The sequence below is a fragment of the Myotis lucifugus genome, unplaced genomic scaffold (assembly GCF_000147115.1).
Source record: "Myotis lucifugus unplaced genomic scaffold, Myoluc2.0 scaffold_448, whole genome shotgun sequence".
Lineage (NCBI taxonomy): Eukaryota > Metazoa > Chordata > Mammalia > Chiroptera > Vespertilionidae > Myotis > Myotis lucifugus.
Window position 1 is genome coordinate 589308 of NW_005871496.1, and position 21540 is coordinate 610847.

The following is a 21540-nucleotide window of genomic DNA, read 5'->3' on the forward strand; positions in this document are numbered from 1 at the left end:
GGATGAAGCCGGGAACCGGTGCAATTCCCTGGCCCGGGGCTCAGGCTTCCTTTCCCAGCCACCCTGCTTCTTTGGCGCACTTACTACATCCCTTGGGGATGTCAGACTACTGGTCTGACATCCCCTGAAGGGTCCCTGGTTATGAAAGGGCTCAGGCCAGGCTGAGGGACCCCACCCGGTGCATGGATCCATGCACTGAGCCTCTAGTACTTATATAAATATCTATTTGAAAAAGACTGGAAAGAAGTATAACAATGGTTCTTCGTTAGTAGTGTAATTGTGAGAAATTGAGTTAAGAATACTTAAAAAACATATTTTTTTGATACATCCCATGTTTTAGGCACTATATTAAATTCTTCATGTGTGTTTTCTCAGGGAACTCTCCCATGAATCCCGTGATATAGTTACTACTCATTTTTCAGATGAAACTGAGGCCTAAGAAAGATTAACTTATCTAGGTTTATACAACCAATAAATAGAAGAGTTAAAACCTTTATGTTATATTCTTTTTTGTTGTTGTTGTTGTTAATCATCACCCGAGGATATTTCTCCATTGATTTTTAGAAAGAGTGGAAGGGAGGGAGAGAGACAGAGAGAGAAATAGCAATGTGAGAGAGACATGTCAATTGGTTGCCTCCCACACAAGCCCCAAACAGGCCTGGGGATCAAGACTCGCATCAAGGTACGTGCCCTTGACCGGAATTGAACCCGGGACTCTTCAGTCCAAGAACCGATGCTCTATCCACTGAGCCAAACAGGCTAGGGCTTTATATTCTTTATGTTTTGTATTTCTAAACTTTTTATAATTTGTATTATTTACCTGATCAAAAACAAAATTAATTTTTAAATTATGATGCAAACATTGGGGCCTACAATAAGTCAGGCTTGTAGAATCTGGTAGGATTTATTCATTTGAACTGTTGATTCCCTGAACTAGCCATTAAAATAACAGAAACATGGGACTTGAAAGAAATTCAACGAAGCATTTAAAAAGTTACAATAGCCCTGGCCGGTGTGGCTCAGTTGATTGGAGCGTCATCCCATGCACCAGAAGGTCAGAGGTTCAGTTCCTAGTCAGAGCACATACCTAGGTTGTGGGTTCCACCTCTAGTCGGACGTATCTCTAGTCAGACGTATGTATCTCTCTCACATCGGTGTATCTATCTCTCTCTCTCTCTCTCTCTCTCTCTTCCCCCCCTCCTCGCTTCCCCTTCTTCCCTCTCTAAAATCAATAAAAAAATAAGTAAAAAAAAAAAGTTACAATAGACTCAGTGCACTGTTTCTATTCTACCGAGGATTTCTTTTTACTATCTAGGGAACTGATTTTTTTTCTAGCATGGGTTGCAGGTAGTAGTACTCTTTAGTGAAATGAAATCTGATATATGTTACAGGTTAGTTAACATATAAGGCTGGGAATTTTTACGATTTTTTAAAGTTGTTTGCTAGCAGTTGTTGTGGTGGTGGTTGCTAGTAGTCCCTTTTGTCTTGTTGGATCCAATGAAGTAGATGTGGCCAAATGCCCAAAGGAAAAGCTGTGTGTGTGTGTGAATATGTGGAATGTCTCCATGGGCATGGTAGAAGGATTTTTCTAATATAAGTGTCTATCTGTCGTTGACAAATGTATTTAATGAAGTTAGAGATATTCAGTGAGCATCTATAATCTTCGAGGATAACATTGATCAAAGAAGGCAACTAATGTTTACCTATAATTATCTTTGTCAAAGAGTGACTGGTAGGCTAAAGAGATCATGGATTGACCCCACAACGTATTTTACATATTCTTATGCTACGAGAATTTTGACTTCTCATATATCTTTTAACTTGAGGAATTTGTGTTATAGCAGGAAAACACATCTACTGTAAACCTTTGTCTAAATAACTATTAGAGAATTTTTCCTCTGGCAGGAAGTTAGTTTGAGGAACACAACACATGGGGATTAAGGAAGAAAGTGCCCACCTAGTCATTTCTGTTACATTAAATGGACCTTGTTAGTAGAGGGGCAGACTCCTGTTAGTGAATCAGTGAATATGTGTGTGACACATACACACGCACAAACACACCAATACTTTATCTGGAGCATTGGGTCAATCGAAAGAAGAGACTGCAACAATTTAAGTAAATACATAGGCTACTAAGAACACAGAAAAGGAATGAATAAAACTGTTTCTCTCACTGAAGAAAACGGGGAACATTTTTTTTTTTATAACTAAAGAACATTTATTTGTTTTTCACTAAGACTTTATCTTAGCACATAATTAAACTGTCACTACCCCCACCCCAACTTGAAGAAGGGTTAGTACAGTGAATGTTATAAAGCAGATATGAAGGATTGGAATCAACCTTAACTGACAAAGAAAAACTTCTTAGTTAAGTCATCATAACCATGTTTAAGTAAAAAAAGAGAAAAAAGGGGGGTGATGGGAGTTCAGATTGAACAAGATCCTCACATATCATCTAACACATTCAATCCTGGCTAGAGTGTACCAAAATGGAAACAGGATTACTATAATACAAAACTTCACTACAGACAGCTGTACACACCTGTGTTCCAAGCCCACCCCCAACCCCCAAATGCTTCCAACACAACTATTTCCCGGCCTGTTGGGCCTGTCGACGAAGGAGCACGTAGATCTTCTCTTTAATCCAATCTTTGTTATAAGGCTGGTATGTCTGGGTATCAGCTCGGTAAACAAGACAGCTGAGGTCCGCCAGATCATCAATAAAATCAAACAACTGGCTTATATCATATGTGATAGAGGGGCTGTTGGGATTCATTCTCTTCAGATGTTCTTCATACATTTTACAAACGCCTTCCATGCACTCATTCACCGATTCATAATCAGCATAAGTTCTGCCTTCTGGTCTCTTGGTAGGCTGGACCAGCAAAATGGTGTGAGACATCGCGCCAAACTCTTTCGCTGCAGCCGCCGCCGACACACCGCCACACACGACACACCGCCACACCGCCAACAGCCAACCGAAAACGGGGAACATTTTAAAGATGTAGCTCTTTTCAACCTTTTCACCTTTTTAAAATAATTTAAACTTTTCTATATTATTCTGTCGACTGATCTGGGTAATCCTGTTCCTTTCAGCCATAAAGCTTATTGCAATCAAGTGTAATATAAGGAATTTCTTTTGCTGGCTCTGTCCCTTCATTGTCCCCCATCCTGGGAAATCCCTCAGTACTAGACAGAAAGGCACTCTAGGGGTGGGAGTGTCAGGGAGGAAACGGATGGGAATGTGAAGTCCTGAAATCTAAAGAGAAGGTTTCTTCCTGTTGAAGAACGTTCACTGCAGCTAAGAGATTAGTAACGTCAGTAACCCAGTAACTGTGCTTAGTGGTGACTTAGAGATTAGTATTAAATGGATCCCTGTTTTTCATCCTGCATTCTCCAGATAAGTTGGAAATAAGACGGATGCCATAATGATTTTGAGCCCTCCTTGATCATAGAAGGACCTTTTACCTGCAGCGGGTTTTAGTTCCAAGGACACACTTTTTCCTGGTCTGGGTAACCTTATTTTAGCAAGTGGAGATATGAACATTTTAACTTTCAGATTTTACTTGCCTTTGTGCAATTACAGACTACTTGAAACATTATTTGTCTATATCTATAGTTACTACTTAGAGTAAGACTTCCTGTAACATACTTGGCAGACTAATTTTGGGTTTTACTTTGCCTTGCTGTCTTTCTCCCCTTAGTCTTGTTCTTCATTTCTTATCTTCCAGAGAGGTGTGGGAAATGGAACTGGATAGACTGAAGAATCAGGATGGTGAAATAAATCAGAACATTATGGAAGAGACAGAACGGGCCTGGAAGGCAGAGGTGAGAAGAGTTGCTATATTGAAGGCTTTGATTTTGGGCTTCCCGATGGTAAATCCTTTTGATATAGTATTAACCAGTAAGCCATGTAAGTAATCAAGTATGTGTGTGTGGTTTTCCTAGATCTTATCACTAGAGAGTCGGAAAGAATTGCTGGTGTTGAAGCTAGAAGAAGCCGAAAAAGAGGCAGAGCTGCACCTTACTTACCTCAAGTAGGTATCGTCCCATTCTAGAATGTTAGTGGTCCTGCAGTGTTGTGGATTTTGTTTTGATTTCTTTAGGGTTTGAAACCCTAGGCCAGCTAGTCTGGCACTTGCTGTATCATCACGGGAATTTCAAGGTCATCCCTGTCTGTGCAGTAGTAATTGTTCCGTGATTTCTCTTCCTGTATCCTAACTTCTGCATTCTCTAATTCTTCCTCTCTGCAGTCTTCTCGTTTTGTGTTTTCTATTGTATTATTCCCAGTTGTATAAACAGTATCTTTTATGCTATGGAAGCATATCAAATATCCTTGGCGATTTGTTTCTTATGTAGTCATTTCTCTTCTTGCCATGGAATCTGCAGGACCCTGTGGCCTTCTCAGGCAGATAAGACCCCTGTCTCAGTGGTTGGTTCTCTTTCTCCAATACTTGGCTTAAAAGATGCTGGAGATAAAGTGAGGCACACGACCTATATCCCTGGCCTTCTCTTCCATCTGGTTCGACTCTTCTCTCTGGTCCATTGGCCATTCCTTTTAGGCTATCTCAGAGCGTTGAGAGTTAGGTTTTCTTTAATTCTGTAAATTCCTGTTGGTTTCTTGAAAGGTCAACTCCCCCAACACTAGACACAGTTCGTTCCAAACAGGAGTGGGAGACAAGACTGAATGGAGTTCGGATGATGAAAAAGAATGTTCGGGTAAGTGTAGTAATGGGGAGCATTGAGTCTGAGTTAGGCTGTGCTTAAGCTGGTGAGGGGCAGGGACCTTCTGCTTTGTCACGAGAGCTTATCTACCGCTCCCTCTGTTTTCTTCAGACTGGATGGTGGGTGCTTCTTTCTAGGGAGGCTCACTCAGCTCAGCAGTGAAGGGTCATCCCTTCCTTTCCTCCTTTCTAGGACCAGTTTAATAGTCACATCCAGCTAGTGCGGAATGGGGCCAAGCTGAGCAGCCTTCCTCAGATCCCTACTCCCACTCTGCCTCCGCCCCCGTCCGAGGTAAGAATGCAAGTTTTGGGTAGTCAGGCTTTCTGTGACAAAACCAGAGTCCTTCACTTGTTTTTGTAAAGAAGATACTGGGTATTGTTGGTTTTATTTGGTGTAAGAGTTGCTCATTGATTTCTCCCTTTCTCTTGCATCCTCCACCTCTTCCCCTCTGCAGACAGACTTCATGCTTCAGGTGTTTCAGCCCAATCCCTCTTTGGTTCCTCGGATGCCCTTCTCCATTGGGCAGGTCACAATGCCCATGGTTATGCCCAGTGCAGATCCCCGTTCCTTGTCTTTCCCAATCCTGAACCCTGCCCTTTCCCAGCCCAACCAGCCTTCCCCACCCATTCCTGGCTCCCATGGGAGAAATAGCCCTGGCTTGGGTTCCCTTGTTGGCTCCCATGGTCCACACATGCCCCCTGCCGCCTCCATCCCGCCTCCCCCAGGCTTGGGCGGTGTTAAGGCTTCTACTGAAACTCCCCGGCCCCAACCAGTAGACAAACTAGAGAAGATCCTGGAAAAACTGCTGGCTCGGTTCCCACAATGCAATAAGTAAGTGTCTTTAAGGACTAATAAAAATTTGTCAGAGGGGCATAGGAGAGGTTTTATGGATATTCCCTACGAGTATCACATAAAATATCTCCCCCTTTTTTAGGGCCCAGATGACCAACATTCTTCAGCAAATCAAGACGGCACGTACCACCATGGCAGGCCTGACCATGGAGGAACTGATCCAGCTGGTAGCTGCACGACTGGCAGAACATGAGCGAGTGGCAGCAAGTACTCAGGTAAGACAAGGTAGTGGGGGAAGAGTGCAGACCTGCTGAGATGTTGAGGAAGAGGCAGTTTTGAGAAAAACTTGGGGAGGGAAGCATTTGCTGCAGCCAGGAGTGCCTAGTCTGCTTTCTTCCTTTGCTGGGCTGGGAGCTAAGTGATTTCTTTAGTTACATGCTCTGTGACTCAGACTCTTTCCTTACTCTCACAATGTTTCTCCCACAGCCACTCGGTCGGATCCGGGCCTTGTTCCCTGCTCCATTAGCCCAAATCAATACCCCAATGTTCTTGCCTTCTGCACAAGTTTCATATCCTGGAAGGTCTTCACATGTAAGACTCATTTTCTCTAAAAACTAGGATGTAAAGGTGGGGAGTGATGTCAGTGGGAGTGGCTGGTTTACAGATGGAGGGTAGGAGGAAACCATTTCTCATCAGCCGGGTTGTTGGCAGCCACAACTGGGAAAATGTAAGTACTTTTGGCAAGAATCTGTATTTGAACTTTTACTTCTTCTGGTGTAAAATCTTTTTGTTGAATGGAAACACTAGGTGGAGTCATGGGCATGAAAGGGAAGGAGACCCAGAGGTTTCTTATTGTCTTACCCTTTGCCCGTCCTCCTCTGTTCTGCAGGCTCCAGCCACCTGTAAGCTGTGTCTCATGTGCCAGAAGCTGGTCCAGCCCAGCGAGCTGCATCCAATGGCATGTACCCACGTGTTACATAAGGAGGTGGGTGCTACATTCCTTCCCCATTTCCAACTCTTTATTTACTGACAACTGAGAATTTCTCTTGCACATTTTAGTGTTGATGCTCAGCATTAATATCTAAACATATTGCCCTGGCCAGTGTGCCAAGTGGTTAGAGCCTCAGCCCGTGCCTTCAACCCCCACTCCCTCCCGGGTCTGGGCATGTAGAAATATCCTCAGGTGAGAATTAACAAAACAAAACCTAAACATAAGGTTTTTAGTAACTTGTGGCTTAAACATCAGCAGAATTTAGAATACTGCAGCTGGGATCTTCCAGCTTCCTTTTACCCTGTTCCCTTAGGAGACTTGATAAGCAGTTCGTACCAGAGCTCTGAAAGGTCACTTTCTTGAAAAACTGACAATAAGATATACATATCTAACTGTTGTTTCAAATATAGCATTGTCAGAAGATTGCTTAGATGAGAGAAATGGAATAAAGAGCCTGGGTATGAAATTAGTAACTCCATTAACAGAATTGAAGTCTATTAGAGATTATCTTTCCACACTGACAATCATTCCCATCACTTACTGTTACCAAGCAGAGTTAATAGCAGCAAGGATGATTCCTTTTTTACTATATTTTGTTCATTGTGTTTTAACAGTAGGTAGAAACTGAATTTACATCTAAGTTCTTGGTAAGGGAAAATCCTGAATAAGATTTTAGGTGATGTGTATTAGCAGATGGAAGTTCATCTAAGCCTGAATGGATCATTAGAAGGAACAAGCCTGGATATTCAACAAAAAGCAGCTGCACACTGTTATTAGCAGGTTGTTAATGTTCCCTATGAAAGGACAGGTCCACCTCTGAAGATTCTTTTGGAGGTGACTTAGTAAATAGTCCTTAGACCCATTGAACCGTAATAGCACTCCTTCCCTCCCTCCCTCCATCTTTCCAGATAAACCTGAGGTGTGTCTTTCTTTATTTCCAGTGCATCAAATTCTGGGCCCAGACCAACACAAATGACACTTGTCCCTTTTGCCCAACTCTTAAGTGATGGACCTGATTGGGGAGGAAGAAGAGAAGCTGATGTGAACAGGAAGCGCGGGTTCAAGATTTCTAAAACTCTATATTTATACAGTGACATATACTCATGCCATGTACATTTTTATTATATAGGAAATGTGTGTATAGAAAGTCTGTATTCAAATGTTCGTAATGAAAGTATGTATATTATGCAAAAATGGTCTGTCCCCCTCAGCTTGCAATTCCTTTAGGGGGATGCAGATTGTAGCTAAGATGATATTTAGTTTGGCCTTGAAATTATGATATTCCTGCCTAAGGCTGTTTTCAAATACAATATAAAAACCATTAGGAAGCTGCTGTGGCTCTAAGGCTATCCTGCTTTGATTTGGCTCAACCACTAGTCCATTTCCTAAGGTTCATGGGTGCAGATTTGAACCTTGGTGCTCACCCTCTGTCCGGCGGCTGCCTTGACTACGGAAAGCCTTTGGAAGCCTTGGTGTCCTAGCAACTCTCCAAACGGATGAAATGAGACTGATTGAGAAAAAAAATGTAAACCTAAGAGTTTGACTTTTCACTGAGTATTTTACTGTGTTAATGCTTATGTTTTGTACATAGGCTTTAGGTTTACAGAATATTCTGTTTTACAACAGCAAAATTCACAGTCCAAGAGTAACAGCATAACCAGGTCCGAGTTCCCCACGCCCTCACTTCTGTTCACCCCACTTCCTCGGTAGTCGTCTCTTCAGAAACTAGCACCATCTGAAGGTCTGCTCCGGAAGCCACCCCTTGCCACCACCGGCGTGGCCGGCCTTACAGAGGCCTCCCTCTTCCCTTCCCTCTGGTCTTCTTGTCTGGCTAACCCTCCCCCTGAAGGCTAGGCAGTCGTTCACAGCCAAGTTGTTTGGTGACCTGGATGCGCTCCAGGCAGGCACAGTTGAGGAGAGATGTCTGTGCAAAATTATTTTCAGAATGATCTTGAGATGCTGGGCTTTCATTCTTGAAGCAAGAGAGCTATGGGGGACACGTGTTCTGCCCCGGGGAAGATGGAGACCCCAGTGCTGGGAAGGGAGGTGGGTTTGAGGTTGAGAAGTCATGTGTTCTCTGGGTAGCCACCCAGAACCAGATCAGTGTTCCCCTCTGCCACTGAGCTTTTCTGGGGCTCTGTTAGAGCTTTCGCATCCTCTTACCTTTACTCTTACCAGAAGTGGCTTCAGCACTCTTCTCTGTGGAATTAAACAACTAAAAACGAAGTGTTAATTTTTTTAAGAATAGCTCCAGGGGAAGGAGATTAATATATCACCAACAGCTGAATTTTTTCATTTCTGGGACCTGGAAATGCTCGCTCGCACTAGCAGTGCACTAGGGTAGCAAAGACTTTTCCTTGCATGTCCATCTAAATTCTCTCCTCTCCGTTTCTGCTACTCTTTTCCTTCTTTGTTTCATCCTTGCCTGTCAGCTCATGGACATACTCTTTCTCTTCTCCTACTGCCCCGGTTTGTTAACTGGCATTAGTGTGAGGAGCTAGATCTCCCAAGAGCTCCTTGGCATCTTCTAAGGTCACTGAGATGGCCTGCATACGCCCCTCTGCAGAGGTCAGATACCTACTTGCCTTGGTTGATGGGACTTGCATGACTCCAGTGCGGTAGCTGTTGGGGTAAGGGAAGGCGCCAATGGAAGACTAGCTCCTTTGTTCTTTCCCTGGGGGGGGGGGGGGGGGGGGGCGGAGTCATTTTCATCTTGTTATCTTAATATCTTATTTCCCTTCAACTTTTCAGCAGCCCATGGCCACCTGCAGTGCTTTTCAGGAGGTATAAAGAATATTCTGTTCCTTTTCCACAAATCTTTGAAGCCAAAGGAGGAAGTAAGGGGCTTAACTGCTTCCTGGTAGAAACCTGGGAAGCCATCTGTAGCTGGAAGACAGTGTGGGGAGAGGCGTGCATGGACCTGGGGCCGCATCGCTGCTCTCTTCTTAGTCAGGGTCGGTCAGAAAGCAGCCCTGAGTCTGGGCCAGCCTCGTTCTCCCTCTGTCCCTTGGCCTGCAATGCTAAAGCCATGCACACCAACAGGAAAGGGCCTAGTGCAGTGAAGAGAGATGGGACAGTCATTTTTCTGGAATAGATTTAAAAATAGAGATATAGAATACATATTTTACAAGCAAGAAGCTGTTGTCAAAGCAAATTTTTTTTTACACTTAGAGTTTGTAGTTCCAGGATAGAAAGGAAGTTACTCTTAAAAGAGAGCCCAAGTTTTCTCTGAAAGGAAAAGAGGACAGTGGGGCTTCCTAATGAAGGGGCTGACTTGTGTGCCCTGGGAAGAACTGGGGAAAGCCAGTTTTCCCAACATGGGTAGAAATTATAAAGCAGAATGCGGCATTTTTATTTCACGGTAACAATTCTGGAAGTTTATTTACACAGTAAGTTCCGAGCTGGAAGCGGACAGTCTCCAGTCTTCCTGTCAGTCTGTGTGGTTCTGGGGTCTTCCTGTCAGCCAAGCAGCACCAGGTGCAGGGGAGTGAAGAGAGTCCAGATAGAAACTACGACTCGGTGTTGTTGATTTATTGTGTATGGCTTGTGGCAGCTGGCTGAAGCCAGGATTCCAGGGGCCCTCCCTATAGTTCCCTCTCCCTCAGGTAATTCACACTCAGCAGGCCCCTTACCTGGAAGCAGGGTGCAGACCACAGAGGAATGAGGCCCAGTGGGTATACCGGGAAAATTTGCTCTTTCCACTAACACAGGTATCATAGTTGATTGTGTTAGAACGGATAGGAAATGAACTTCGTCCCCAGTACTTAGCGCAAGAACTAGCCTGGATACCCAAGTACTATTAGGAGTGGGGAGTAGAGAGCAGGACAGGAAAAAAGGAAATTGAGGGGCTCTTGTGGAAAAGGAAGGAAGTCGAGGCCCCATCCTTTCTCCAGGCAGCCTGGACACTGAAGGTGACGGTGCTATAGTCAGCGAGCCCTATGTTCTGGCATTCTGGCTCCAATACTTGTGCCACTGGGGATGCCTTAGCCAAATACGTGGCGGCTGAGACCTAGGGTGAGAAGGCAATGAAACGGCTCTGTGTTGTGTAAAGATCTTACAGCTGAACAGGAAGAACTCCAGGCGGGTGAAGGGCATCACCCCTGTGCCTGTGAAATGAATCTTCAGGATTCCGCTTTCGAGGATTATTAGGTAGGAGAGTGCTCCTGTCTATTCTTCTTAGCACCTCAGCTGCAGAGCTCCAAGGTCTCGGGTTTGGGGGAGGGAGTGGAGAGGTGCCCAGGAAGACGAGGCCCAGCCCCGCTCAGTTGCTGTGTTCCCATTGCTTTCCCGGAGGACGCCTGGGGTTTGGGAGGGTTGGGACGTTACACGGCTACCGAGCGTTTGTAGAGCAAAGCGTCCAGGTAGAGACAAGTGGAATCAATAAGGTAGAAATTCATTTGTTAGATGGAACTTCTTAGTGGACACTTTTAATTTAAGAGCTAAAAAGAGCTTTTTGGCAAATAAGCCCTTCTTCCCACCTCCCTTTTGATAGGCTGCAAACACAGCAAAGAAAACTCCGGGAAGCAACACCTGTTTACGAGAGGGTTCTGTCTTGGAGGTGAAGCCTAAAACGGGAGCTGGCGGTGTCCTTTCTACCTCTCCTGCTTCCATCCCAGTGTCCCCTGTCTTCACACTCCCTCTCTTCCTCTTCCAACCATTTGTACAAACATTCGGTCAGGTTATTTTTTTGTTTAATTCAAGAGGCAGTCTTTGCACCAATGTTAAGCTCATTGATACAGTTCCTATCTCTAAAGCAAAAGCTAACTGTGCATTTGCTCCTACTGCCTTGGGCCAGCAGGGAAGCAAGGCTGGGCCCTGTAGACACCCCGGGGTGACCGGTGGGATGCCCCCACTCTGGAACTAAGGAAAGAGGAATGCTTTGGGCTGGAGGGTTGGAAGGGATGGTAGGCAAAGATCAGGGCTGAAGTTTCAAGCAGCAGAATTTCCCAACTCAAGTTTGAGGTGACATATTCCTGCCACCAGAGCGTGTCTCTTCCCTGTCCTGTTTTCTGCAGGTGCAGTCCCTGCAACCCACCTTGCCAGCTCCTCCTCCTCTGTCAAGCAGAGGCATTTGGGGGGTGGGTAAGGGTCCTGAGGTGCTCTGGCCACAGGTGCCATCTCTTTCTTTGTGACCAAGTCGAACCAACCACCCAGATGGTCCAGGGGATGCTCTGTCTTCTGCTCATGGGCCTCCTCACTTCAGCAGGGAGATGTCATCAGCAAAGTCATCGTGCTGGTGGCGCAGGCAGCGGAGGCAGCGCCACTGGCACACCATGAGGCAGAGTGGCAGCATGAAGAGGGCGCAGATGGCGGCCATGACGTAGGCTATGGTCATGAGGGTTGACTCGTCTGTCTGTGGGATGTTGTAGCCACAGTCCATCATGTCCAGGGTGACAAACGGGCCTTCCACCGCCGCCGTCCTGAACTCGTCGTGCACTGGAGAAAGGGCAGATGTGAGCAGGCAGTTCAGTGTCACACTGCAGTTTGGATTATGCAAGAAAAAGACTTCCCGACCGGGCCTTGAAATTGGCCCCGAGGAGGCTGTAGAAAGCAGTGCCAGGTGGAGGCACATCTCCTCCAGGCCACAGAGAACAGCGACCTTTTGTTTGTTAATCCTCACTCGATATTTTTCCATTATTTTTTTTAGAGAGAGGAGAAGGGGGAGGGAGAGAGAAACATTGATGTGAGACACGTCAATTAGCTGCCTCCCACACATGCCCTGGCTGGGGCTGGGAATCGAACCCATGACCCTTTGGTGTATGGGCCAGTGCTCTAACCACTGAGCACCCTGGGCAGGGCACCCGCTACCATTCTGAAATGGCATTTAAGCTCCCCTCCGGCAGGTGGCAGGGACACTGTAGCCTGCTGCTCTTGAGCTCCTCCAGGTGCCTGACAGCTCTTGCTGCTCCTGGCGTCTAGCAGAAGCTCCCAAGCAGGCAGGGTCACCACGCCAGGCAGTGGGAAGCTTAGGCGCTGCCTCTGGCTTTGGCACAACCTGTTGACTCTGGCTCGAGGCAACTGTTCCTCCCTCCCAGACTGGCGGGGCCCAGATCTGCTGCCTGCTGGACAGGGGGGACATGGATAGACTGACCCGCACCCTGGCGCTCACCATGGCAAGCGCTGACAGCAAAGCCGATCCGCTTTCTCGCCCGATCAAAGACCACGTAGAAGCCCTCCATGACGACAGCTCCCAGGACGGTGCCCGTGGACGACTGGGAGACGGCGAACTTGTAGCAGTCGTCTTGGGATGTGGCCACATCCTCCACTGGCCGCAGGTATTGCTAAGGATAAGGAGTGAAAGCGTCAGAGTGTCTTCCTCGCTCCATCCTGCACCCCACCTCTGCCTTCTAGTGGCTGTATCCTTAGGCCGCTCTTCCCGTCGGCATCCCTGAGCTCCGAGGGCTTGCTTTTCCATGAGCCCTTCATCCCTGGACACTCATCTATGTCTTCCAAGTTCTGGGAAGCCCCGCACTGACATCTCCCTACATGTACTGTCTCCTGGGGCTGCTGCCTCGCGGAGGGACGCACCTGTGGGAGAATGGTGATGCGGAAGGACTGGTTGGTGACCTCACTCATCAGGTAGAGCGAGATGACCGGGAAGATGTTCCAGGGGGTGGTGCCTGCCTGCCAGCACACCAGCTGCTCCCCCAGCCAAAAGCCGTCCGGGAACTTCTCGGTCTGCCGCGGGCAGAAAGGGAGACAGTGAGGAAACAGCCCCTGCCACCATCTCGCCTCCCATCCTCAGATCACACTCACTGGCCTTTCTTTGCTTTTCCTGGAATATCCAAACGGGGAAAGGTCCATTGAACCCAGGAATTAGAGGAGGAGAGTGGGAGAATGAGGCCAACACTGTTCGAGGGGGATTGGTGACGAGCAAACACCCACGAAAGAGTCTAAGTAGAAGGTTCTGAGGGGGACACTTGGCTCCTGAAGGATGTGACTCAACAGACTCCCTCGGACTCGAGTCATCTCTGTACCCCCGACTCAGCCCCACTGACCGAGGAGGCTGCCTTGATGGATTTGACTGCAGCTTCAAACACTTTCTTGGGCAAACGAAGGTTGGTGGTGCCACTGTCCACGATGCTCTTATCATAGTTGTACTGAGGGAGAAGAGAGGTTAGAATACTCAGGAGCTGTGTGCAGTGCCAGGGTCAGTCTGACTGTGTCAGGTGCTGCCTGGGTTGGCATCCTGGCTTTGCCACTTCTTAGGAGTATATCCTTAGGCAAGTTACTTAACTTCAGTGGCTCAGTTTCCCCATCTTAAAGGATAATAATAGTACCTACCTCACAGTTATTATAAGGATTAAATAAATTAATACATTCGAAGTGCTTGCAGTGGTCCTGGCACACAGGGAGCATTTAGTAAATGCTCTTACTGTCTTGGGTGGAAAGATGTTCTCCAAATCTTGAAAATAAAAGTACCTTGTATGGTGGTTTTAATTTTTCATAGTACTTTTATATCTATTCTAATTTAGCACGCACTGAGAACCTCAGTGAGGAAGACCCACGGCTTAGCTGCCATTTCCTGGCTTCTGCGACGTGCCGGGTACTGGGATGGACACTCGGGACGCTACCTCTTTTGCAGAGGAAACAAACCCGACAGTAACTTACTAAGGGCAGACACTTGCTAAGGGCAGAGCCAGAACCCAAAGCTGGACTTCCGTTCACCATCACATCGCACTGCCTTGCAAACCAGGCCGTGAAGCAAGGCCATGATGGATCCAGGCGAGCTTTACTCTTACGAGGTCCTACGCCAGGCGGTCCCTGTGAAGTGCCCTGCCGGTCCCCTGTGTGGCCCTTGTGCTCCTGACTTGTAGGTTCAGCCCCGAGCCTTCCTGCAGGTCGTGCACCTACCTTGTCCTTCCAACCTCCTAACCCAGGGTCTGACCTCACCCTGTCGCCACGCCCTGTACCATTCCCTGGTGCCCCCTTGCTCTTCTTACCTCCTTGCAGTCCATTTTCAGATCCTGTCCATTGATCTCTACCCGCACAATGATCACCTCATAATACCACTCCCGTCGGATGGGTGTGTACCAGAGGCTGCCCGTGTATAGCGAGGGGTCGATACCCCCAATGATCTAGGGAGAAAAAGGCAGGTATCTGAGTCCCAGCACGAAGGGCAGCAAGTCACCCTAAAAGCAAGCGAAGGACCAGGAACTTGTGGGAGTGGGTAGGCCCTCCACAGACCACCTTTCTCATCCTGCTTCTAATCAAATCATGCCCCAGAGTGACATAGTTTAAAATGTATTAAGAATGTGTTCATGGCCCTGGCTGGTTTGGCTCAGTGGATAGAGCATTGGACTGTGGACTGGAAGGTCCCAGGTTTGATTCTGGTCAAGGGCACATGCTCGGGTTGCGGGCTCGATCCCCAGTGGGGGGTGTGCAGGAGGCAGCCGATCAATGATTCTTTCTCATCGATGTTTCTATCTTTCTCTCCCTTTCTCTCTGGAATCAATAAAAATATATTTTAAAAAAAGAATGTGTGCCGAAACCGGTTTGGCTCAGTGGATAGAGCGTCGGCCTGCGGACTGAAAGGTCCCAGGTTCGATTCCGGTCAAGGGCATGTACCTGGGTTGCGGGCACATCCCCAGTAGGGGGTGTGCAAGAGGCAGCTGGTCGATGTTCCTCTTTCATCGATGTTTCTAACTCTCTATCCCTCTCCCTCTCTATAAAAAATCAATAAAATATATTTAAAAAAAAAAAAAAAAAAGAATGTGTTCATGCCCGGTGGTGTGTCTCAGTGGTTGAGCATCAACCTAAGAACCAGGGCACATGCCTGGGGTTTTAGACTAGAATCAGCGGTTCTCAACCTGTGGGTCGCGACCCCTTTGGGGGTCGAACGACCCTTTCACAGGGGACGCCTAAGACCATTGGAAAACACATATAATTACATATTGTTTTGTGATTAATCACTATGCTTTAATTATGTTCAATTTGTAACAATGAAAGTGGGGGCCACCACAACATGAGGAACTGTATTAAAGGGTCGCAGCATTAGGAAGGTTGAGAACCACTGGACTAGATCCTCAATAGGGGGTGTGCAGGAGGCAGCCAATCCATGATTCTATATCGTCATTATGTTTCTATCTCCCTCTCCCTGAAATCAATAAAAACATTGAAAAAGCAACATCAAAACAATGTGTTCAGGGGAAGAGACTTTCTAGAAGTTTTAATTATTTGTTTGAGAATGAGATGAAGTTATTTAAACCTAAACTGGCACAAGAAATGTTGAATGAATGATTATTTGCTTCTATAAATTTTATTTTTTCTGCTTGTTGGAGATGGAAAACCATTCACCAGTTGTCCTAATTAATAAATAGACTTTTAAACTTTTTACATCTCTGCCTTATCACCAGACTGAATAATCTTACTCCAGTAGGTTTCATTTCCCTTTCCTTTGAAACCTCCTAATCATCTCTGATTCTCCCCAGGTTTACCATAGGCGACTTGAGTCCTTTCTGGAGTAATGCCAGGAAGACAGGATGGACAGAGTGGGGTTGGGGAATATAGATACTAAATAGCAGAGCCCAAGACTGTGGACGGGAGGCAGGTGGCACCCATCTCTACCCAGTGCCAGGACCGCCCTCTCCCAGGACCTACTCACCATGCTCCCTCCAACTGAGGCCAGCACTTCCGACTGGTTGGGGGAGAAGCCGGTGCCGCACAGCTGCAGGGAGAAGAGGTTGGGCACGTGGGTCTGCTTTACCAGCGAGTCAAAGAAAGGCTCCAGGGAGTCGTCCGGCTGTGGTGAAAAGAGGAGGGATCCTCACACAGAGGCCAGCTTCTTGCCTACACCGGGAGGTGATTGCAAAGGCGGGGATGTTCCTTGGGAAAGACCGTCTTGAGGTACTAGGATTAGCAGCAGGCACGCCATGCAAACAGGAAGTACTGAGGGCCTACAGATCTATGGGGTCCCCATGTGCCCATCATGTTTCAGGGGCCTCTTACTCCAAAGATCGTAGAGTCTGGAAACCAGGCCTGCTCTGTACCAGTTCTGCCCTCTACCCGGATGAGATTCAGACCACCTTTAGACGGATGCTCCCTTCCTCGGCTAGTTCCCTCCCCTTCTCTTTCCCAAGTCCGCCCCTGTGTAACAAGCAGTGTGCAGACACGCTGTCCAGACCTCGGCCTCTTCCACTCACCCTGGCGATCTCGGCATAGGCCAGCCCCAGGATGCCTTCCCAGTTGGAGCCATTGATGAAGAACTTGTCTGACTCCGTGATGGCGGCAATGTTGGCACGTACAGTGACATTGGGGCCATGGGGGATGCTCACCAGGTCGGTGCCCAGCTCCCCCTCCCACTTGCCCTGGGTGTAGGGCACATACACGCCCTTGCGGAGGTCCCGGTATGTGCTGGACCTGTGAAAACGGAGGCAGAGCACTGTGGGTGCATGACCACAGCTGGTACAGGGTCCAGCAGCAGAGCAACTCCCAGCCGCCTGGCTTACCTCAGGGGCATTCTAGGTAAATGCTTCCAGGCTGCTCACCAGACTCTAGGGGGGGCCACCACCCAGAACGGTGTAAAGTGACCTGGCAAACAGATGAGGGAGCTACTGCTGGGCTCGCTGTCCTGTCCCCATGGCTCACACTGCTGGGCTCGCTGTCCTGTCCCCATGGCTCACACTGCTGGGCTCGCTCTCCTGTCCCCATGGCTCACACTGCTGGGCTCGCTGTCCTGTCCGCATGGCTCACACTGCTGGGCTCGCTGTCCTGTCCGCATGGCTCACACTGCTGGGCTCGCTGTCCTGTCCCCATGGCTCACACTGCTGGGCTCGCTGTCCTGTCCCCATGGCTCACACTGCTGGGCTCGCTGTCCTGTCTGCATAGCTCACACTGCTGGGCTCGCTGTCCTGTCTGCATGGCTCACACTGCTGGGCTCACTCTCCTGTCTGCATAGCTCACACTGCTGGACTCGCTGTCCTGTCCCCATGGCTCACACTGCTGGGCTCACTCTCCTGTCTGCATAGCTCACACTGCTGGGCTCGCTGTCCTGTCCCCATGGCTCACACTGCTGGGCTCGCTGTCCTGTCCGCATAGCTCACACTGCTGGGCTCGCTCTCCTGTCCCCATGGCTCACACTGCTGGGCTCGCTGTCCTGTCCGCATGGCTCACACTGCTGGGCTCGCTGTCCTGTCCGCATGGCTCACACTGCTGGGCTCGCTGTCCTGTCCCCATGGCTCACACTGCTGGGCTCGCTGTCCTGTCCCCATGGCTCACACTGCTGGGCTCGCTGTCCTGTCTGCATGGCTCACACTGCTGGATGTAGAGCTCAGGCCCAGGGCAGAACAGTCTAGGCTTTGTGTATTGTACTTGCTGCTGCTGCAGGGACAGCTAGTGGCATCTCTTCCCCACCCACCCCAGCTCTGTCAAGCTCCCAGAGAAAAGGAGCCATTGATTCTCCTGCTGCCTTGGGATCCAGCAGTGCCATCCGAGTGGCAGACCAAGGGCCAAGGGGTAAATGTGGAGCCTCTACAACAAGTTCTTCCAGAGAAGGGGTTGGCACAGCATCTCAGCCGAGCATGTAGGTTACATACCACCTACATGTGCGGAGCATGCCCATCAACACTCCTACCTGGGTGTAATCGCACCGCTGACCAGCACGTGTGTGTACGTGTGTGTGAGTGTGATGGAGGACAGGGACAGGCCTGGGACAAGGACCTACACGAGTTCCCTTTCATCGACCCTGAGGCCCTGCGCCCTGACTGCTTCCTCCAGACGGGGAGTTGAGGGGAGGCGGCAGTGGGGAGGTGGCTTTGGCGTCGTCCTGGAAGTCCATGAATGGGGTTTAAGCCTCTGCTCACACACAGATGCCTCAGACATCCATGTCCTGCTTCTAGGATCCCTCGCAGCCTCTCTTTAACCTTAAAGACCCACTTCGACCCTCCCTCCCACCAGTTGTCTAAATCCCGGCGCTGGCCTCTGGCTGATGGGGAGGAGGCGGTCAGCCCACAGTCCTGACACTGGTCCAGGCAGTGGGGCTTCTGGAAGGCTCGCTCTCCACTCCCGTGAACGGTGCAGAGCCACCGAGAGTGACCCCTGGGCGAGAACACGGCGGGCGCGCTCACTGCAGCCTGCTCACCCTACACTTGGTTGGTGTTGCCTTGAAACCGAGATGGGAGGCTGTGGAGCGAGGCCCCCGCCTCCCATTCAGGAGAGAAGGGGACCCTAGGGTTGCTCAGAGCTTATTCCCCTGCACAGAAGGCTGCCTGCTCTCCATCCCAAAGAACTTCCTGGCTGCCTCTCAATTTACCCTTTCCCACAGTACGCCCCTCAAACCCACACCCCACTCTGCTGTCCTGCTCACGTCACCTCCTCTCCCTCCCCTTCCCTGGCAGGAAGGATCCTAGGAGCCTCTCTCCCCGCAGCCCCCTTTTCCTCGGACCCCCCTTGGCCCTGCACCGGGAGCAGTTCTCCCCTCCAGCTCCTGGACTCACAGCTGCCTCTGGTAGTAGCGATGCAGGAAAGGGTGGGGCGCGGCACCCACTGCGAAGTTGCTGCTGCCCGTGTCCACCAGGATGTTGAGCTGCGGGAGGGAGGGGAGAGCGCGGGTCACTGACACGGGGCCTGACTCCTGCTAGGCCTCCCTGTGGAGTGTCCCCAGAGGAGTGTCCACCAGGCAGGACGTGTCCTGTGGCCTTAGCAGGGCCTCAGGCCTCAGAAACCGTGTCTCTGCCTCCCCTGGAGAATCATGGCATTTTCTGTGTTGTTAGAGCCACAGTGTGTGGGGGGTGTTGTCTGTCCCTGTCTCCCCTCGCCCCCCCCCTCCCCGTCCACTCTCTCTTTAGAGCTCGCCCCTCCTTCCTCTCTGGTTCTCCGAGGAAGCGTGGACCCCGCCAGCTGTCAGGAGCTGGCACCAGCAAGGGGAGTGAGGGGACTCCATGGCACGTGATGCCCGCGTGTTTCTGACCCTACCTGCCAGACTTGGCTCCACGAAGGCCCCCCTTCTGTCTCAGAGGCGACACAGACCCGAGTCCACTGCCAGAAAGGGTGGGAGCCAGGATCAGGCCCCTCGCCAGGGCCCTGGTGGGGCTGGGTGAACATGGACAGGTGTCTGGTGGCCCTTGCTGTGCAGCCCTGCTGGCATCTTCCACCTGTCCCTCCCTCCTTCATCCTCGATGGCCTGCCTGACCCCTACCTTCTGCAGCCGCCTTCCTGTCACTTCCCGGCTGGAGCCAGCGGCTGCCCAGAGCTGTTGCATGCCTACCATACCCTCCCGGGCAGAAGGAGGGAGGGCCTGGCCTCGGAAACACGGCCCTCTGTGAAGCGAATCCTCTTGCCAACGTGCCACGTTCACCCCTCGGCTACTCCCCTGACCTCCGGCCCTTCCGCTCTGTATCCTCCCTCCTCAGTGTGGCGCAGTCAGCTGACCTTGGGTTTGGTGCAGGTTCTGACCTTGCCAACTCGGGAGGTCCCTGCGCTTCCCTGGCTCCGGCTGCCTCCTCTGCCAGCTCCTTCCTGCTCTCCGTGGGCCTCTGTGGCACCTCTGACCCCGTCCCGCCCAGCCTGCTCAGCCCCGGGGAGACGCCCTGCACTGGCCCCGGGCCTCTGACCCTGCTGGGGGTCCTGCTGGCCCGCTCCTGGCCTGGCTCCCATGTCCCTCTGCCCCCTCCCCGCTTCTCCTGCCCTCTCCCTGGTCTCCCAGCGCCGGCTCCAGACCCAGACGCTGAGCTTCCAGGGGATCAACAGAGCTGGAGGCTCAGAGCTGCCATGTCAGCCAGGTATCGGATAACGACTAAAGCGGCTCTTCACCCCCTCTGCCCCACCTGCCGCTCTGCTCCCAGCACCACAAGCGCGGCCTCAGGTGGCAGGGATCCTGCTAGCACGGGACCCCCAAGAAAGAGGCGCCTTCACAACCCAGGACCCCATGGCTCTGCGGGGACAGTGGTCTGGGATGTGTGCCCGGCTGACCCCAGGAAAACGTGCCCACGTGTTACACCACAACAGAGCTTTATCTGGGCTCCCTGTCCCCACTGTTCCCAATGCCCTCCTTCCCACTGCAGGGAGGGGGCTCTCTCTGTAGGCCACCCCTCCAGCCTTTCTCCTGGTCTGAAGGAGGGTCTCCCCTTTCACCTCAAAGGGGCCCCGCCCTGGAGGAAGGAACCCCCTGGGCTCCCCACCCTCACCAGTCCCGGCCATCCCTGCTCTGTGGCCTCCGCTCTCCATCCTCACGAGGAAATGGGGACCATAGTAAGCAGGTGCCATTTCCTCGTTGGCAAACGCCCGGCTGTCTGGCTGCCCTTCGCAGTGCGGTCCTGCCCGAGAGAGGGGTTTCCGGTCCTCACGCATTTGCAGAAGCTTCAGCCCTGAGCCCACACTCACCAGGGAACAGGGCAGTCGGGGCCAGGGGCCAGCCTCGGGAGGGGTGCCCAGCCTGTGCCAGGCCTCGCCAGGGGCCCGCAGCCCGGCCTCCACACCTGCCCCAACAGCCTCGCCGCCCCGGCCGGTCCTCTCAGTGGTCCCTCCTCTTGCAGGGCGGGGCGGCTCCCTCCTAGCTCCTCAGACCCCCGCCCCCATTCACTATCCCAGTCTCAGGGCCCCCAGCCACCACGGGTGCCCTGACCACCTGAATCCTCTGGAGTCTTCCTTTTGGCGTTTACAAATGCTTTAGTTTCTTTGTTTTAATAAAACTTTAATCTCACATCCGCCTCCAGCTCCCCCTACTCTCCTCTCCCTTCACAACCAAAGTCGTCAGCCAAGCGTCTTCGGTTTTCACCTCCCACCCCTCCTCGGCACATTCTAAAACGGAATCTCGCCTCTACCCCTCCCTCCACCATAGAACAGCCTTATAGTCACCAAACGCAGGACACATTATCCAAACCAGGAACAGTCAGCACCGCTGACCTCTCCTCCTTGTCACCCTCCACCCCGCCCCACACGCACCCGCCCCTCCCGTCACCCCTGACCCCCCTCCCCGCACCCCGCCCGTAGTTCTGTCTGCGGTGCAGGCTCACTTCTCAAGCCTCACCTTTGGCCCCTTCCTCCCTGCTGTACTCTCTCTCTCTCCATCATCTCGCCCTTGGCTGCAGCCCACG

The 21540-nt window shown here is 50.5% G+C and overlaps 3 protein-coding genes across 5 annotated transcripts in view; 1 reads left to right on the plus strand and 2 right to left on the minus strand.

The window, feature by feature from the left end:
• Positions 1–8024, plus strand: part of RNF214 (ring finger protein 214) — a 51233-nt gene extending 43209 nt beyond the window's left edge. For 2 of the 3 annotated variants that reach the window (XM_006102958.3, XM_023744308.1), the window contains 9 exons: positions 3732–3828; positions 3949–4037; positions 4629–4719; positions 4918–5016; positions 5180–5556; positions 5660–5792; positions 6004–6108; positions 6407–6502; positions 7450–8024. In XM_006102958.3, coding sequence (XP_006103020.1) covers positions 3732–3828; positions 3949–4037; positions 4629–4719; positions 4918–5016; positions 5180–5556; positions 5660–5792; positions 6004–6108; positions 6407–6502; positions 7450–7515 — 1153 coding nt within the window. In that variant the 3' untranslated portion in view covers positions 7516–8024. The remainder of the gene's footprint in view (positions 1–3731; positions 3829–3948; positions 4038–4628; positions 4720–4917; positions 5017–5179; positions 5557–5659; positions 5793–6003; positions 6109–6406; positions 6503–7449) is intronic. The other variant, XM_023744307.1, reaches the window with a different exon arrangement.
• LOC102436008 (enhancer of rudimentary homolog) lies at positions 2399–2953 on the minus strand. Its single transcript, XM_006102957.3, has one exon. It carries the CDS (start codon positions 2900–2902, stop codon positions 2588–2590), a length of 315 nt encoding a protein of 104 aa, XP_006103019.1. The 5' UTR covers positions 2903–2953; the 3' UTR covers positions 2399–2587.
• Positions 8025–9839: 1815 nt separating the features above from the next.
• The window catches only part of BACE1 (beta-secretase 1), a 26765-nt gene continuing 15064 nt past the window's right edge, over positions 9840–21540 (minus strand). Inside the window, exons 2-9 of the mRNA XM_006102960.3 lie at positions 18943–19031; positions 16651–16867; positions 16113–16250; positions 14452–14586; positions 13507–13608; positions 13037–13186; positions 12618–12789; positions 9840–11944 (exon numbers count right to left, since the gene is read on the minus strand). Coding sequence (XP_006103022.1) covers positions 11703–11944; positions 12618–12789; positions 13037–13186; positions 13507–13608; positions 14452–14586; positions 16113–16250; positions 16651–16867; positions 18943–19031 — 1245 coding nt within the window. The 3' untranslated portion in view covers positions 9840–11702. The remainder of the gene's footprint in view (positions 11945–12617; positions 12790–13036; positions 13187–13506; positions 13609–14451; positions 14587–16112; positions 16251–16650; positions 16868–18942; positions 19032–21540) is intronic.